At 46.9% G+C, this 18866-nt stretch overlaps 1 protein-coding gene across 1 annotated transcript in view; it reads left to right on the top strand.

Moving 5' to 3' along the window:
• Positions 1-12040, top strand: part of LOC140420912 (protein FAM162B-like) — a 32024-nt gene extending 19984 nt beyond the window's left edge. The window contains exons 3-4 of the mRNA XM_072505058.1: positions 4962-5070; positions 11075-12040. Coding sequence (XP_072361159.1) covers positions 4962-5070; positions 11075-11182 — 217 coding nt within the window. The 3' untranslated portion in view covers positions 11183-12040. The remainder of the gene's footprint in view (positions 1-4961; positions 5071-11074) is intronic.
• Positions 12041-18866: the final 6826 nt, after the last annotated feature.

The following is an 18866-nucleotide window of genomic DNA, read 5'->3' as shown; positions in this document are numbered from 1 at the left end:
AACCTCATTACATTCCCACTATGGCAGGTATTTACTTCCTGAGGTAAGGAGACCAAAGCTGTATACCCATTTTTCAGGCGGGATCTCACCAAGCCTTTATATAATTGTAGTAAAACATCTTTACTCCTGTACTCAAATCATCTTATTATAAAGGCCTACATTTGCCTTTTTTTTTTAATAAATATTTTATTGAAAATTTTTGGTCAACCAACACAGTACATTGTGCATCCTTTACACAATATTATAACAACACAAATAACAATGACCTATTTTATAAGCAAAAAATGAATAAATAATAAATAACAAATGAAAACTAACCCTAATTGGCAACTGCCTTATCACAAGTAACACTCTCCAAAAATATAATTTAACAGTCCAATATATAATTATCTGTCGCAACGACCTATACATATTATACAGTATATATTAACAACCCTGAGAGTCCTTCTGGTTCCTTTCCCCCCCCCGATCCTGGGCTGCTGCTGCTGCCTTTTTTCCATTCCATCTATCTTTCTGCGAGGTATTCGACGAACGGTTGCCACCGCCTGGTGAACCCTTGAGCCGACCCCCTTAGAACGAACTTAATCTGCTCTAGCTTTATAAACCCTGCCATGTCATTTATCCAGGTCTCCACCCCCGGGGGCTTGGCTTCTTTCCACATTAACAATATCCTGCGCCGGGCTACTAGGGACGCAAAGGCCAAAACATCGGCCTCTCTCGCCTCCTGCACTCCCGGCTCTTGTGCAACCCCAAATATAGCCAACCCCCAGCTTGGTTCGACCCGGACCCCCACTACTTTTGAAAGCACCTTTGTCACCCCCATCCAAAACCCCTGTAGTGCCGGGCATGACCAAAACATATGGGTATGATTCGCTGGGCTTCTCGAGCACCTCGCGCACCTATCTTCCACCCCAAAAAATTTACTGAGCCGTGCTCCAGTCATATGCGCCCTGTGTAATACCTTAAACTGAATCAGGCTTAGCCTGGCACACGAAGACGACGAGTTTACCCTGCTTAGGGCATCTGCCCACAGCCCCTCCTCGATCTCCTCCCCCAGCTCTTCTTCCCATTTCCCTTTTAGTTCATCTACCATAGTCTCCCCTTCGTCCCTCATTTCCCTATATATATCTGACACCTTACCATCCCCCACCCATGTCTTTGAGATCACTCTGTCCTGCACCTCTTGTGTCGGGAGCTGCGGGAATTCCCTCACCTGTTGCCTCGCAAAAGCCCTCAGTTGCATATACCTGAATGCATTCCCTTGGGGCAACCCATATTTCTCGGTCAGCGCTCCCAGACTCGCAAACTTCCCATCCACAAACAGATCTTTCAGTTGCGTTATTCCTGCTCTTTGCCACATTCCATATCCCCCATCCATTCCCCCCGGGGCAAACCTATGGTTGTTTCTTATCGGGGACCCCCCCAAGGCTCCAGTCTTTCCCCTATGCCGTCTCCACTGTCCCCAAATCTTCAGTGTAGCCACCACCACCGGGCTTGTGGTGTAGTTCCTCGGTGAGAACGGCAATGGGGTTGTCACCATAGCCTGTAGGCTAGTCCCCCTACAGGACGCCCTCTCTAATCTCTTCCACACCGCTCCCTCCTCCTCTCCCAACCACTTACTCACCATTGAAATATTAGCGGCCCAATAATGCTCACTTAGGCTCGGTAGTGCCAGCCCCCCCCATATCCCTGATACGCTGTAAGAATCCCTTCCTCACTCTCGGGGTCTTCCCGGCCCACACAAAACCCATGATGCTCTTTTCAATCCTTTTTTAAAAAAAAGCCTTCGTGATCACCACCGGGAGGCACTGAAACACAAAGAGGAATCTCGGGAGGACCACCATCTTAACCGCCTGCACCCTCCCTGCCAGTGACCGGGATACCATATCCCATCTCTTGAAATCCTCCTCCATTTGTTCCACCAACCGTGTTAAATTTAACCTATGCAATGTGCCCCAATTCTTGGCTATCTGGATCCCCAGGTAACTAAAGTCCCTTGTTACCTTCCTCAACGGTAGGTCCTCTATTTCTCTGCTCCCCTGGATGCACCACAAACAACTCACTTTTCCCCATGTTCAATTTATACCCTGAAAAATCCCCAAACTCCCCAAGTATCCGCATTATTTCTGGCATCCCCTCCGCCGGGTCTGCCACGTATAGTAGCAAATCGTCCACATACAAAGATACCCGGTGTTCTTCTCCTCCCCTAAGTACTCCCCTCCACTTCTTGGAACCCCTCAACGCTATCGCCAGGGCTCAATCGCCAGTGCAAACAATAATGGGGACAGAGGGCATCCCTGCCTTGTCCCTCTATGGAGCCGGAAATATGCAGATCCCCGTCCATTCGTGACCACGCTCGCCATCGGGGCCCTATACAACAGCTGCACCCATCTAACATACCCCTCTCCAAAACCAAATCTCCTCAACACCTCCCACAAATAATCCCACTCCACTCTATCAAATGCTTTCTCGGCATCCATCGCCACTACTATCTCCGTTTCCCCCTCTGATGGGGCCATCATCATTACCCCTAACAGCCTCCGTATATTCGTGTTCAGCTGTCTCCCCTTCACAAACCCAGTTTGGTCCTCGTGGACCACCCCCGGGACACATTCCTCTATTCTCATTGCCATTACCTTGGCCAGGATCTTGGCATCTACATTTAGGAGGGAAATAGGTCTATAGGACCCGCATTGTAGCGGGTCCTTTTCCTTCTTTAAGAGAAGCGATATAGTTGCTTCAGACATAGTCGGGGGCAGTTGTCCCCTTTCCTTTGCCTCATTAAAGGTCCTCGTCAATACCGGGGCGAGCAAGTCCACATATTTTCTATAGAATTCGACTGGGAATCCATCCGGTCCCGGGGCCTTTCCCGCCTGCATGCTCCTAATTCCTTTCACCACTTCTTCTACCTCGATCTGTGCTCCCAGTCCCACCCTTTCCTGCTCTTCCACCTTGGGAAATTCCAGCCGATCCAAGAAGCCCATCATTCTCTCCCTCCCATCCGGGGTTGAGCTTCATATAATTTTTTATAAAATGTCTTGAACACTCCATTCACTCTCTCCGCTCCCCGCTCCATCTCTCCTTCCTCATCCCTCACTCCCCCTATTTCCCTCGCTGCTCCCCTTTTCCTCAATTGGTGTGCCAGCAACCTGCTCGCCTTCTCCCCATATTCGTACTGTACACCCTGTGCCTTCCTCCATTGTGCCTCTGCAGTGCCCGTAGTCAGCAAGTCAAATTCTACATGTAGCCTTTGCCTTTCCCTGTACAGTCCCTCCTCCGGTGCTTCCGCACATTGTCTGTCCACCCTCAAGTTCTTGCAGCGACCGCTCCCGTTCCTTACTCTCCTGCTTCCCTTTATGTGCCCTTATTGATATCAGCTCCCCTCTAACCACCGCCTTCAGCGCCTCCCAGACCACTCCCACCTGAACCTCCCCATTATCATTGAGTTCCAAGTACTTTTCAATGCACCCCCTCACCCTTAGACACACCCCCTCATCTGCCATTAGTCCCATGTCCATTCTCCAGGGTGGGCGCCCTCCTGTTTCCTCCCCTATCTCCAAGTCTACCCAGTGTGGAGCGTGATCCGAAATGGCTATAGCCGTATACTCCGTTCCCCTCACCTTCGGGATCAACGCCCTTCCCAGCACAAAAAAGTCTATTCGCGAGTAGACTTTATGGACATAGGAGAAAAACGAGAACTCCCTACTCCTAGGTCTGCTAAATCTCCACGGGTCTACACCTCCCATCTGCTCCATAAAATCTTTAAGTACCTTGGCTGCTGCCGGCCTCCTTCCAGTCCTGGACTTCGACCTATCCAGCCCTGGTTCCAACACAGTATTAAAATCTCCCCCCATTATCAGCTTTCCCATCTCTAGGTCCGGAATGCGTCCTAGCATCCGTCTCATAAAATTGGCATCATCCCAGTTCGGGGCATATACGTTTACCAAAACCACCGTCTCCCCCTGTCGTTTGCCACTCACCATCACGTATCTGCCCCCGTTATCCGCCACTATAGTCGTTGCCTCGAACATTACCCGCTTCCCCACATTTGCCTTCTTAATTGTTTGCTGTACCTGCATGTTAGCTTTCAGTGACTCATGAACAAGGACACAAGGAACAAGATGAGAGGGCTATCAATAGGCAAAGAAAAGCTCTGTGTCTTGGTTTGGGCTTCATCAAACGGCTTGGACCCTATTAACAGTCTTGAGGTTATGAGCAGCCATATTGAAATGGACGGGACAGTGGCACAGTGGTTAGCACTGCTGCCTCACAGCGCCGGGGACCTGGTTCAATTCCGACCTTTGGTGGCTGTGTGGAGTTTGCACTTTTTCCCCATGTCTACGTGGGCTTCCTCTGGGTGATCCGGTTTCCTCCAACAGACTAAAGATGTGCAGGTTAGGTATTTTACAGAGGTTACGGGAGTTAGGGCCTAGATAGAGTGCTCTTTCAGAGGGCCGGTGCAGACTCGATGGGCCGCAAGGCCTCCTTCTGCCCTGTAGGGGTTCTATGAAAGCTTTATTCAATGTGATTGTAATAAGTTTAACTTATTCTGTAAAAAGTGGAGAACAACTTGTAGCTTACTGCGAAACTGTCACAAAGGGTTGTCCAGTCTCCGTATTGAGTTGTTTCACCTGCTCAGTCAGTATATTCTGGAGTGACCTATAAAAGCATCCATTATTGGAAATGTCTGTTTAAATGGGGTATGGGGAGGCTGGTTCAATGGGGTATGAGGAGCTTGATTATGAGGTTATCTAATTTTGAATGAATGCAGGTTCTGATGGCAGGAAGAGGAGTTCCGGAGTGTTATATGGGTGGGAAGGCTGGGGGTTGCATGGTTGTTGAGTGTGCGTTTAATTCGGGTGAGCCTGTGCAAACACATTCTATGTGGGGTCTTGGATGTTTGATCCCACAGTCATTCTCCCTCTTTTTATATTGGGTTCTTTTTGGAAATATTTCCGCAGGATTGAAATGCTTTACTCAGCCAGGAACAAAATAAGGGTGAAGATGTGCTACCTGATGATCGGTTTGACCGCTGTGGCCTGTCTCATAATGGTGGTCTCAGGAAAGAAGGTAGGTTCATCCTGACTGTTCCCAGGGATAGACAGCTCAGTGGACCTGCTGCTTAATTATTTTTTATTTAGTTAAGGGGCAACTTAGCGAGGCCAATGCACCTACCTTGCACATCTTTGGGTTGTGGGGGTGAAACCCACGAAGACATGGGGAAAATGTGCAAACTCCACACGGACAGTGACCCAGAGCCGGAATCGAACCTGGGACCTCGGTGCTGTGAGGCAGCAGTGCTAACCATTGCGTCAGCGCGCTGCCATGTTCCCATGGTTCTCATGGAAGTATCCCAAGAAGAACAGGGACATCCTTGCTGGCCAATATATATCCCACAACTAACCTCTTTTTAAAAAAAATAAATAAAAAAATCGCTGTTTTGGGGAACTGCATGCCGGATATCTGCAGAGCTGAGACAAATCCGTGGAGTTAATAAAACGTTGAAGAATAGAGGACAGGACCCAGGTGTGCAAGTCCTGCCGTAATTACCAGTCAATATCATTCTTGTCCGTAGAGAGAAGGGGGTGCGGCTGGGAATCACATAGGACTGATACATGGATCTGCTGAATATACTGCTGCGCTTAACCAACAATGCGGCAGTCACAAATGTGTGGGGGAGAGGTAAACACTCTTGAAGGGCAGATGAGGTTAGTTTGAATGTCATGATTGATCATGATGTGATGTGATTTAAATGCCCAGCCCATTAAACATGAAACAAAAAAGTCTCAAACTGTCAGGTATATGAAAATAAACACTGCTTGCTGGACAGCTCTGATTGACAGGCCATCTCGTATAGGTTAGAAAAAGAAAGATTAGCCATCTATTCCGGCAGTTTCAATGGAGTTCCTTATTGGAATTTCCCACAGGTTGTTATTGCAGATGAGCCCATTTTGAATGTTTGGCTTAGTTCACATTTTCATTGACAGTTTCAGGAGGCTATTAAAAGATTTGCTATATTTGTGGTTGCTGAATAGAAGTGTGTTTATATCAGATTGACCACTTGAAGGGATTTAGAACCTTTAAACGAGTTTCATGAATGAGAGTTTTCTTTCTATATCAAGTATGTGTGAGTGAGAGCTCTGTTAGATTGTTGGAAGTGTATGTTTGTCACCTCCACATTGGCTCCTGAGGGTCTGCTTCAAGTGGATACTGGGTGAGTGGCTATGAAGGTGACACTCCAAAAATGGTTCATTGGGTGTAAAGCACTTTGTGATGTGCTATATAAATGCATATTATTTCTTTATAGTATTTTGGATTGAAAAATAATTAGTTCATGCATCTCAACCATTCAAATTGAAGGTCAAAAGTATCCAAGCTGGCTTCATACCAGAGTTATACTGCATTGGTTGTGAAGTTCATATATCCAAGTGTATGTCCTGGAGGTAGCCTCACCTCTCTTGGCTTCTGCACAGTTACAGTTATGTAGCAGCAAATCATATGCCAATTGACAGGCGCAAGTGAGAAAGTAATTGTCCGATTTAAATAATCATTTCATAATGAACAATGACGCTTTAGGCAAGAATTGTAAAAATAGAAAATCATCATGAGTTTGGGAAGGACGTTTAAAGAAGAATTTTACAGTAACTGTGCTTGGCTGTGCCATACAAAACACAGATATGCCAAGCTGTACCACACTGAGTGTAAGCATCCTTTTCTCAATCCATGCATGGGATGTTGCACCGTAAGCTGTACCAGCATTCATTGTCCATCCCTTATTGATCTGAGAATATGGTGGTGGGCTACCTTGAACCACTCCAGTCCATCAGGTGCGGATACACCCAGGGTGCTATAAGGAAGGAGGTACAAAATTTTGACCCAGTGACAATGAAGGAACAGCAATATAGTTCCAGGACGGGATGGTATGAGGTTTGGAGATAAACTTTCACCGGCGGTATTCCCATGCATCTTCTGACATTCTAGGTGATAGAGGTCACAGGGTTGGAAGATGCCGATGGAGAAGCCTAGTCAAGTTGGCAGAGCAATTATGTAGATGGCACATACCGTATGGTGAGGAAGTGAATGATGATTGTGGTGGACGTGATACCAATCAAGTAAGTTGCTGTATCCTGGGTGGTGTCGGCCTTTGACTCATGTTGAAGCTGCACTCATCCAGGCATGTCAGAATCTTTCCACCACACTCTTGACTTTTTGCCTTGGAGATAGTGGACAGGATTTGAGGAGTTGGGAGGTAGCTTACTTGTCTCAAAATGTTGATAATAATGGATTCAGGAATGGTAATGTCAAGAGCAGATGGTTAGATTCTCTCTATTTGGAGATGGTCATTGTGTAGCACTTGTGTCACATCAATGTTACTTGCCATTCAGCAACCCAAGCCTAAATGTCATCCAGGCCTTGCTTCATGTGGACACGGACTGCTTCAGTATCTGAGGTGTTGTGATGGTGTTGAACATTGTGCGAGCATCCCCACTTCTGACCTTATGTGGAGGGAAGGTCATTGCTGAAGATGATTGATCCAAGGATACTCCCCTAAGGATCTCCTGCAGTGAAGTCATGGAGCTGAGATGTTGGACCTCTAACAACAACATCTATTTTCCTTTGTATCAAGTATGACTCGAACCAGTGGAGAATGGACTGGTGAGAGCAGCGGGGGGGGGCGAGGGGGGTGGATGGTTGGCTGTGAGAGCGGTGTGGGATGGTGCTGGTGACAAAGGAAAGGATGGGGGCCTTAATCACTGAAAGAATTAATTAGGTTCAATGTGTCTTTCTAAATATGCAGTTTAACTCTCCTGGGGCCCTTTCTGCACCTTGTGACTGACAAAAAAAATTAGCCTGATCACCAGGTGGCAGCAACAGGAGATTCCCAGCAATCTCCCAGTCACTGCCTGAGAAAAACAGGACAAATAGCTGAGAGAACCCGGAAGAAATAGGGGTCAAAAAATGAAACTATGGGTCAATCCCCAAAAATACGGATAGATAGTCGCCCTGCAGTGCCGTGCCGTGCCCGTGCTGTACTCTGCCGGACTGGGTCACCCTGAAGTGCCGTGCCGGACTGGGTCACCCTGAAGTGCCGTGCCGGACTGGGTCACCCTGAAGTGCCGTGCTGGACTGGGTCACCCTGAAGTGCCGTGCTGGACTGGGTCACCCTGCAGTGCCGTGCTGGACTGGGTGGTCACCCTGAAGTGCCGTGCTGGACTGGGTCACCCTGCAGTGCCGTGCTGGACTGGGTCACCCTGCAGTGCCGTGCTGGACTGGGTCACCCTGCAGTGCCGTGCTGGACTGGGTCACCCTGCAGTGCCGTGCTGGACTGGGTCACCCTGCAGTGCCGTGCTGGACTGGGTCACCCTGCAGTGCCGTGCCGGACTGGGTCACTTTGCAGTACTGGTCTGTACAAATGAAATGAAAAATGAAAATCGCTTATTGTCACAAGTAGGCTTCAAATGAAGTTACTGTGAAAAGCCCCTAGTCGCCACATTCTAGCGCCTGTTCAGGAGGCTGGTACGGGAATCGAACCGTGCTGCTGGCCTGTTTTGGTCTGCTTTCAAAGCCAGCGATTTAGCCCTGTGCTAAACCAGCCCACTAAGCCCACAAAGTAGTTTATGTTGTAATGTGAACGTCTGACAGAGCAAAGGACAAGACTAAAAGGAATCAGTCGAAAAAAACATTAAGTTATCTCTCATGAATCCATAGTTCCCACATATGACTCTTTAATGGGACTTAATTTGATGCATTGAAGCCATATTGAATGCAGTTTATGTGAAACTCTCAATTCGTCAATATCTGTGAATATGTGCTGTCATCCTGTTCAACAAATTAAATTTCTGTTGTAGAATATATTCTGTGGTATCAGAAAGAACAATAGTCTGGGTGGTTAAGTACTAGCCAGTGTGTATATCACATTAAGTGTGCTGAATTAAACACTTTCTCCCTGTGATGAGGCAAAACTGAAAGAACCCAAGAATAAATAGTACGAAAGCAGACTGTAGGGCTGTCAACTTTCAGCTCTGCTGTACATTAAAAATTCTGAACATGATTTGCAAACAATGTATGAGGGATGGTGGAGAGAGTTAGAGGTGCCAGGGGAACTGAGATGCGGAGGCAAATGCAAAATACCAGGCCAATAAATTCTGGTAACGAGACGATTCTGGGAAGAAGGCAAGTCCCAGTGGAACTGAGTGAGGATGAATAGAAGTGAGTGGATATGCTAAATCAGTGGGTTTCTATAGTCTTTGCCAGCGAGGACACTTTTAGATTGTACATATCTGACATTTGACAGCCATGAGATGTGTTATTGAAACAGGTTGCTCTAGCTCAGCAGAATAACCCGACTCTTCAACCGTAGAGCGAGATAGAAAGAGATTTGAGGGATTTGCTATTGAGAAACTTGAAGGGTGCAGTAAACAATTGGGTTGTTGCAATAAACTGCAACTATGAAAGGATAGTACAATATTTAAGAATAGTGGCATAACCATATTGAGGAAATACAGATTTGTTAAGGAGTTACAGCCAAGAATTACAGTCCATTAGAGAGTTACCCAGAGGATCACAGACCAACAGTCCATTAGAGAGTCATCCCTGGGAATTACAGTCCATCAGAGAGTCATCGCTGGGAATTACAGTCCATCAGAGAGTATTCCCTGGGAAGTACAATCCATTAGAGAGTCACCGCTGTGGATCACAGTCCATTAGAGAGTCTGCCCTAGGAATACCAACAATTGCTGCATTTATTTAAGATAGAATAACATCCTGAAACGCTTCACAGAGCTTAAATCAAAAGAATGGACATTGAGCGAAAGGAAATTATGACAGGTCGGCACAAAGACTTGATCAAGGAAGCAGGTGGAATGATCAGGTGTTTGAATGCATATTGATGTGGCGAAGGGCATGAGGGTGCTGAAGACGCCACTGATAGAAGAATGGCGAGGTTGTGTGACCTGGTGTTGAAGGGCTGGTAAACATTTCAGAAATAGGAAGAAGTGAAGAAATTTAATGACTAAGATGAGCACTCTAAATTCAAAGCATTTGGGCAGTGGGAACCAATGTAAGATTGGTAAAGACAGGGCTGTTGGGTGCTCAGGCCTTAGAGCAGGATAGGATGGGTACACTGAAGTTGCAGAGAGTGACTGCCAGTAAGGAGAACATTTTTTAAAAATTATTTCACAGTATATTGGCATCCGTAATTGGCTTGGGAAGATGGTATTGAGCTGCCTTCTTGAACCACTGCAGTCCATGTGGCATAGGTCCATCCACTGTGCTGTTAGGGATTTTGATCTAGTAACAGTGAAAGAATGGCGATATAGTTCCAAGTCAGAATGGTATGTGGCATGGAGGGGAATTTGGAGGGGTGGTATTCCCATGTGTCTGCTACCTTTAAGTGCTAGAGGTTGCAGGTTTGGAAGGTGCAGGTGCTGGAAAAGGAGCCTTGAAGACTTGCTGCAGTGTATCTTGCAGATGGTACACCCTGCTGCTATTGTGCATTGGTCGTGGAAGGAGGTAATGTTTAAGGTGGTGGAAGAGGTGCCAATCAAGTGGGCTGCTTTGTCCAAGATGATGTGGAGCTGCACTCATCCGGGCAAGTGGGGAGTATTCCATCACACTCCTATCTTGTGCCTTGTAGATGGTGACAAGCTTCGGAGGGTCGGGACGTGAGTAATTTGTTAGAGAATTCCCAGCCTTCCGTTGTAGCCACAGTATTTAAATGGCTGGTTCAGTTCCATTTTTGGTCAATGGCAGCCCCCAGAAATGTTGATAGTGGGGAATGCAGCAATGGTAATGCCATTGAATGTCCAAGGGAGATGCTTAGATTCTCTCTTGTTACAAATGGCCATTGTTTGGCATGGGTGTTGCTTGCCACTTATCAGCCCAAGCCTTAATGTTGTCCAGGTCTTGCTGCATGTAGACACGTTGGCATGCTGCACCAACGTGCCAAATGTAGAGTGATCAAGTTATTGGTAGAGTATAGATTGTTTCCTCACTGGAAAACCAAGCTTGTTCACAGCATTTTGCAATCCTACAGTGCACTGAATTTTACATTCTTTCTGTGTCTTTACTGCAGGCTTTTAAAAATCATGAGAACCTCACCAAATGGAACTTGGAGAAAAAAGCCAAACTGAAGCAACAATTTCAACAAGAGCAAGCACTGTTGGCAGGAAAGGAAAAGTAACTGGGATAAGACTAACTGTACCAGTTTATCAATGGGATTGAATGGTTGAAAACGAGCAATTAGTCTTATCGATAACGAGTTCCCAAGCACATCAACACACTGTTATGACATCCAAGAACTGGCGCACATTCTCAACAACTTCAGAGGTTGTTCCCTAAAATGAACAAACTCGCACCTTTAGTAGTTATTTTGGGATTTTCCCATTAATATTTATGTTGTCAAATTAAACCACATAATTATGCAGCATAAACATTTGATGCCATTAGTGTAATTCCTGTTCCATGTTTATAACAGAGCTGTAAACTCACTTTCTGGGTTGATATCTCCACTGGTAACAGATTGGGGAATTTGAGACATATTTTTCGGGTTTGTGTGACCTTGTCACAGATACTCAGAGCACACCCACGTTAAATTATTAACCACATTACATCAGATTGTTTTGCAGCGGGTGCCCTCTAGTGCTCAGAATAAGGGGCTAACATAGTCTGATCTGAAGAGGCAATCTCACATTAACTATCCTCAGTGCCACTTCAAGCACCTGCAGCATTTTGCTTTTGTAGTATAATTCTATCCCTTTTAAAAACCAAGGTGGCCTCCTGCTGCCTCACTTACTTTTAATCAAAGTGATGCTCTGGCAGTTCAAGTTAAAACACAACATCAGTGAGCCAGGCCAGTAAGCCACACTTGAGGCATTATTTCAGCATATCTCACACAGTGAAAGCATTCCTTAATTGTGAGAGTCAGCCTTTAAGGCTATGTCTACTGTGCTTTAAACAGTCACGGTTAAACCAATTTAATATTTGTAGCAGAGCATAGTCTGATCATTCTTGTTAATATCTGAATAAAGCGTTAACTGTATCTCATTGTCTAAATGCTTTTCAGATGGACCTTTAGTTTGTATCTAAAGCCACAAACCTAAAGTCGTTAATGTTTATTTGTTCTTGAGATGCGGGTGACACTTACAAGGTTGTTTTATTGCTTGTCCCAAGTTAGCGTGAGAAAACAAATGAGGCCATTCAATCCTTCAATCTATTCCACTATTCAATTAGATCATGACTGATCTGTGTCTCAACTCCATGCATCTTCCTTGGTTCCATAACACACATAATACTCTTTCCAAACAAAAACCTATCAATTTCAGTTTTTACGAGGGAGAGCATTCCAGATTTCAGACCTTTTGGCTGAAGACTTTCCCCTCAAATCGCTCTCGAAAGACGTACGCCGGGATTTTCTTTTTTTTTTACTCTTGTCAAGTCAGCTGTGAAAATCGACGTGTAGCCTGTCAGCCGCATATTTTCCTGCCATATCTTTTGACACATTATAGAAAGAAAATCCTCGAACCAGGTCTCAGTACGTCATGCTGACAGAGCCTACCCCGCCAGCAAACCCGGCTTCTGCCAGGTCAGGATGCCCCAAGCGGAAAACGATGAAAATAAGAAAAGAAACACAAGTACCCCACGGACAAGGGAACCCCTTCCACCCTAAACCCACTTAACAGAAGCCGTCAAGGTGGTGCCCAGGCATAACCTACTTTCCTCTCCCCGGGGGCTCTCGCCAGGTCCGTGTTTGTCAATGCATATTAGAAATCCCGCTCCTGTCACATCACGCATTGGGAAGGGGGTGTGGGGGAGGAGTTAAATCCTTACGTGAGGGGTTGATGCAACGGGAAAGCCCGCTGATGATGTTTAAATTAATGGTAATAGGGTTCCCAACCTTCCATGGTGGAAATCCCATTATGTTTCCGGTAGGTGGTGGGAATAATCGAGCCGGGAAATTCCAATGGCGTGAAAGCCATTTTGGAACTTCCTCTCGATTCTCCGCTCCCACCTAATGCCGGAAAAATCATCCCATAGTTTTAATTTTGAAGTTGAATCTCGTTGTTTTGGATCCCCCAAATACCACCAGAGAAAATAGCTTGCCTGCATACACCTTATTGAGGAGGTCTTGTGGTGCAATGGGTAAAATCCCTGCCTCCGAGTCAGAAGCTCTGGCTTCAAGTCCCACCTCAGGACTAACTTGTCGAGGAAATTGTGTTTCCGATGTGACCAAACAGGTTGATTGTCAACCTACAAAATCATCCAACATGCCAATGGCAGGCAGTAAATGTGAAGAAATTCCTGGTCAGCTCTGTGATGGAAAGAATGCTGGAGCCTCTACTATCACTATCCATCGCTTCAGGCTACAACATGCCTCTAAAAGGTGCTTGATGCCACAGCAACTTGGACTCCCTGTGTGAACTGTAACACAGCACCATCTCCATATTGAACATCGGTACTGAGATTGGAGCCTGACTGGATAAAGATGATCTCTGGAAGGTACTAGTGGGCTTGTCACGTTCTTATAATATTCCAGAACATTGCATGATACCAACTCATAAATAGTGTGCTTTGTTGAATCTGATTTCACCGCTTGTCCTGATCTAATATGTCAACCATAAGGTTTATCCTATTCAGATATGATCACGTTTGGGCAAAGCTCCTCTGAAAATAAAGGGCGGGATTCTCTCAGCCCAGGGCCGGGCCGGAGAATCGCCCTGACCGGCGCGAATCGCGCCACGCCGTCCTGATACTGGGACGTGCGGAGGATCAGCGCCATTGGCGCTGGCGTGGTCGGTGCGGTGCCGGTCGGAGGCCATTCTACACGACCCCCCCGCGGATTCTCGGCCCGGGATGGGCCGTGCAGCCGTAGCAAAAATTCCGAGTCCCTCCGCCGCCATTCTAACCTGCTCAGCCGGCGGGACCTCTGCATGGAAGGGTCCGGGGGCGGCCTGTGGGGGGAGAGGGAGGGCCTCCATTGTGGCCTGGCCCGCGATCGGGGCCCATTGATCAGCGGGCCGGCCTCTCATGCTGGGGGCCTCCTTTCTTCCACGCCGGCCCCTGTAGCCCTACGCCATATTGCGTCGGGGCCGGTGCGGAGAAGGGAGCCACTGCGCATTGGCACTGGTGCCACTGCGCATGCGCGGATCCCGCGGCGCCCACATTGGGATCAGCAGCTGGAGCGGCGTGGGTTCATCCAGTGCCGTGCTGGCCCTCTGTAGGGGCCAGAATTGCTGAGTCTGAGGCCATGTTGATGCCGTCAACGCTTAGCCTCAGGATCACAGAATCCCGCCCAAAGTTCTTTCAGAAAAATATTTTAGCCCTTATAGGTCTCCAATATGAGTACATCCTAATGGACCAATTAGACTGCAGCTCCTGCGTCAACACAACTTTGTTTCTGCTTTTGTATTGGTGCAGAACCTGCAAGATAACTTTAGTTTCAAGTCACTAATCTCAGGTGGCATAAAATTTTGGCTAATTGTGGCTAAGGTTGGAGTGGTTTTAGTTTTCGATTGAAGGCAGCACGGGTTGAACAGTTTTGCATCTTCTGTAGATTACAGCCAAGTCCAGGCATGGCGAGATCCACTCTTGGCATGGCTGCACAACCTCACCTTGGAAGAAGAGTGCATGCCAGGGGATCTCGGGGATACTGTGATCATGAGTACATTCAAGAAGGTAGAGTAGTTTGATCATGTTCACTACAGTGGAGCTCTGTGCTGCCTGCCACAGATAAAGATCATTCAAATGATCTTCCTCAACTTCCCAGTGACCGAGGAACTCCTTCCATGGTGACAGTACTTTTTTTAGATCATCAAGAGCATCACAGACATGACCTTCACTGCGCAGCAAGTTCGAGAAACTCGAGAACAGCACCAACCATTGTACCTGGTCTTTTTTGACCTCATAAAAGATTTGAATCTGTCAATTGCAAAGGCTTACGAAATATCCTCAAATGCCATTGCCCCCAAATTTGTCACCTTCCTGCATTTACTAAGCCATGACATGCAAGCCGTGATCCTCACCAACAAAATCACCACACACTCAGGGTGGGAATCTCTGATCCTGAGGCTAAGTGTTGACGCCGTTGTAGACGCCGTCACGTTTCACGACGGCGTCAACTTGCCCTAAGGAGCAGCGATTCTGACCCATACAGGGGGCCAGCATGGCACTGGAGCAGCCCACTCCGCTCCAGCTGCCGATGCCGACGTCAGATGGGCGCTGTGGGTATGCGCATGCGCAGTGGGACCGGCGCCAATGTGTGCATGGGCAGTGGCTTTGTTCTCTGCGCCGGCCTCAACGCAACATGGCGTAGGGCTACAGGGGCTGGCACAGAGCAAAAGAGGCCCCCAGCCCGAGAGGCCGGCCCATCGATCAGAAAGCCCCGTTTGCGGGACAGGCATCGGCGGAGGTCCCCCGGGGATCGGACCCCCCACCAGGCCGCCACCGGATGCATGCACGCCGAGGTCCTGCTGAGTAAGAGCACATGTGGACGGCACCGGCGGGACATGGATTTCATGCACGGCTGCTCGGCCCATCCAGGGTGGAGAATCACCGGGGGGAGCCGTGTAGAGCGGCCTCTGTCCGGCGCCAATGCGCCGATTCTCTGTTCCCCGGCTGCATCTCACCTCCAACCCTCTCATTGAGTCTGGTGGGCTCTGGCAACAATGCGTCTTGTCCTGCTATCTTGTCCCATAATCTCCTGCTATTCTTCTCCTCAACTCTCTGTCCTTTCCAACTCTCTCACGCACACACAGTAACACAGTCTCTGCTGTACTCTCAGAATCCTGCTTCACCACAAGTACCCGTTCGAAAACTGGCAAACAGAAACTCTCATTTGGAAAGAACTGTGCTTGTTCCCTCTTGCACAGATTCTCAGTGTTTTCAGTACCGTTAAACAGAAACTTGGGCAGAAACCTTACCCCAATACAATTAGCTTTCTATTTACCCCTTGCTTCTTCGCTGTTCTCCATGGCAACTTCAGAAAATAATCAGGAAACACCACTTTAACTTTAAAGGAGACATCACACAAGCACATGGGGTCATCACAGTATTTTAGTTACTCCACCATGTCTTGAGCTACCAAAGCCCATAACATTGGAATTCCCACCCTGAACCACCCTAACTCTCCACCTCTTATTCCTTTAAAATGTTCTTCAAAAAATACCTCTAGAACTAACCAGTCCGAATAGTTCTGTAGGTGGCACCATACCAAATTGTACTTGATATGCTCCTATGCAGCACCTTGAGATATTTTACTAGGTTTAGGGTGTTATATAAATACAAGGTGTTGTTAACACAACGTGTGCTTTTTAGCAGCAGCTTGCTGACCTTGAACTGAGAAGTCTGACAAGGGCCTGATACTGCAGAGGCAGCAGTGGCCCTCGGAGGGAGGGGTGGGGTGCAAGCATCAGAAATGGAAGGAAGCGGCGGGTGGAATTTAACACTGCTGCAACAGCAGCAAGAAGATTCACGATAATACTTTGAGGCTCGAAACCATCAAGGAACGGTGGTAAAATTACAATGTGTCAAACTGCCTTTCTGCCTTCCCTGTCTGCAGATTAGTCCCCTCTTAACATGTGTATAAAGTAAACATCTACCTCTCAGCTTTGATGATTATGACCAGGAATCGGTGATAATCTATGGGCAGAGATAAAATTGACTTCAGCATTCATAGTTGCAGCATTTCACCCTGACTTAACAATTAGCTGGGAAGCTTCTCCCTGTTTTCAATGGGAGTTCTGGCCGGCAAAACACGAGAAATGGGACAGGTGGGGCATAGACACATAGAAAATAGGAGCAGGAGGAGGCCATTTGTCCCTTCGAACCTGCTCCGCCATTCATTATGATCATGGCTGATCATCCAACTAATCCCGCTTTTCCGCCATATCCTTTGATCCCCTGTGCCCTAAGTGCTATACCTAACTGCTTCTTGAAAACATGCAATCATAGAATTTACAGTGCAGAAGGAGGCCATTCAGCCCATCAAGTCTGCACCGGCCCTTTGAAAGAGCACCCTACCAAAGCCCACACCTCTACCCTATCCCAGCAACCCCTCCCAACCATTTTGGAGACTAAGGGCAATTTAGCATAACCTCGTCTAACCTGCACATCTTTGGACTGTGGGAGCAAACCGGAGCACCCGGAGGAAACCCACGCAGACACGGGGAGAACGTGCAGACAGTGACCCAAGCCAGGAATCGATCCTGGGACCCTGGAGCTGTGAAGCAACTGTGCTACCATGTCGCCCTTATTTTGTTTTGGCCTCAACTACTTCCTGTGATAACTATTTCCACAGGCCGACTATTCAGTGGGTGAGGAAAGTACTCCTCATCTCTGACCTAAATGTTCTACCCCGTATCCTCCGACTGTGACCCCTGGTTCTGAATACACCCACCATCAGGAACATTCTTCCTGCATCTACCCTGTCCCAGCCTATTAGAATTTTATAGATTTCAACTGCATACACAATTTTGTTACCTTGGCCACCCCATTTCTGGGCGCAAATGAGGCAATAGGGACACAAGAACTGTCCCAATTATGTTCGTCAGCCACTGACCTTGTCAGAACAACTCTTACCTGGAGTCTAAGGGCTGACAGCGGCCTGCCTCAGCCTCATAATGACTCAGAACTAAAACTTGTGGCCTCATCGATATCTCTGACGGTGAGGCTAATGTTTGATATGGAGGATAAAAAATGCTCTACATTTCCCCCCGATTTCAATTCCATTGATTTAACCAGGCAGGGACATAAACAGGGCTGGTGATTCGCCATCACCCTTTTTACTTTAACATGCAAGATCTGGCCTCCCGTGATTCAGGTAGGCGTGACTGCACACTGAAGTGTTTACCTTGATGGTGTGTTCAAACTATCACAATCAGCTGATTTATTTTCTCAATTCAGTCACAGGATGTGGGCGTCACAGGCAGGCAAAGCCAGGATGTTCCTATCCTAATAATGCTGAGTGACTCGCTAGGCCATTTCAGAGGATAGTTAAGAGTCAACCACATTGCTGTGGGTCTGAGTTACATATAGACCAGACCATGTAAGGATGAAAAATTTCAAGAGTGAACCAGATTTCTTTTACAAGAATCCAGTAGTTTCACAGTCGCCACAACTGCTGCTAGATTTCTTAAACTCAAGATTTATTCAATTAACTGAATATAAAATCCCCCACCCACTTCCACCCCCAAATGCCACGATGGGACTTCAACTCGCATCTCCAGATCATTGGTCCAGATCTTTAGATTACTTCTCTAATAACATAACCAGCATGCTACCACACTCACATCGTCACCCTGCCAGCTCAAACTCACAAAGTCATCATGATTGTGCAGGAAATTTGAACTATCTGACGATTGTCTGGTTGTAATTATGAGCCTTGGAGCAAAACTGCTTTGTTTGGTATGTATGTATTTTTAATGTAACATCTGTTCCGAGAGAATAGAATTTATGGGTTGAAACTCTCCCTCTCACTTGGGACCTAATGAGCTGTGAAGTTACTAAACCCATCTGAGTGTTGCAATTCATGAGGGATTAATCTGTTCTACACACTATAATAATCCCCACTGAAATAAACCCAGGAGTATTCTAATTAAAGGGATCATTTAAATATTGCTGGAAAAATGAGACAAATTGCAGAAGCCTTTAATCTTGCAACTATCAGGAGGCAAGAATACCAACTTTCAAATGATCAGGAAAATTTATGTCAGCGGTATGTGGTAGCAAGTCAGCGCTGATTAGCAAAGGAGTTGTCATGAAGAAAGCAATGGTTGTGAGCGTTTGAAATTGGGAATTCTTGGGTTTGTCCTGATGAGGACAAGATGCAAAGGTAACATGCCTCTCTGAAATATTCAAAAGCATTATTATTC

Source organism: Scyliorhinus torazame, chromosome 5 (genome assembly GCF_047496885.1).
Source record: "Scyliorhinus torazame isolate Kashiwa2021f chromosome 5, sScyTor2.1, whole genome shotgun sequence".
NCBI lineage: Eukaryota > Metazoa > Chordata > Chondrichthyes > Carcharhiniformes > Scyliorhinidae > Scyliorhinus > Scyliorhinus torazame.
Note: the sequence above shows the minus strand (reverse complement) of the source record. Positions and strands in the feature narration are given on the sequence as shown.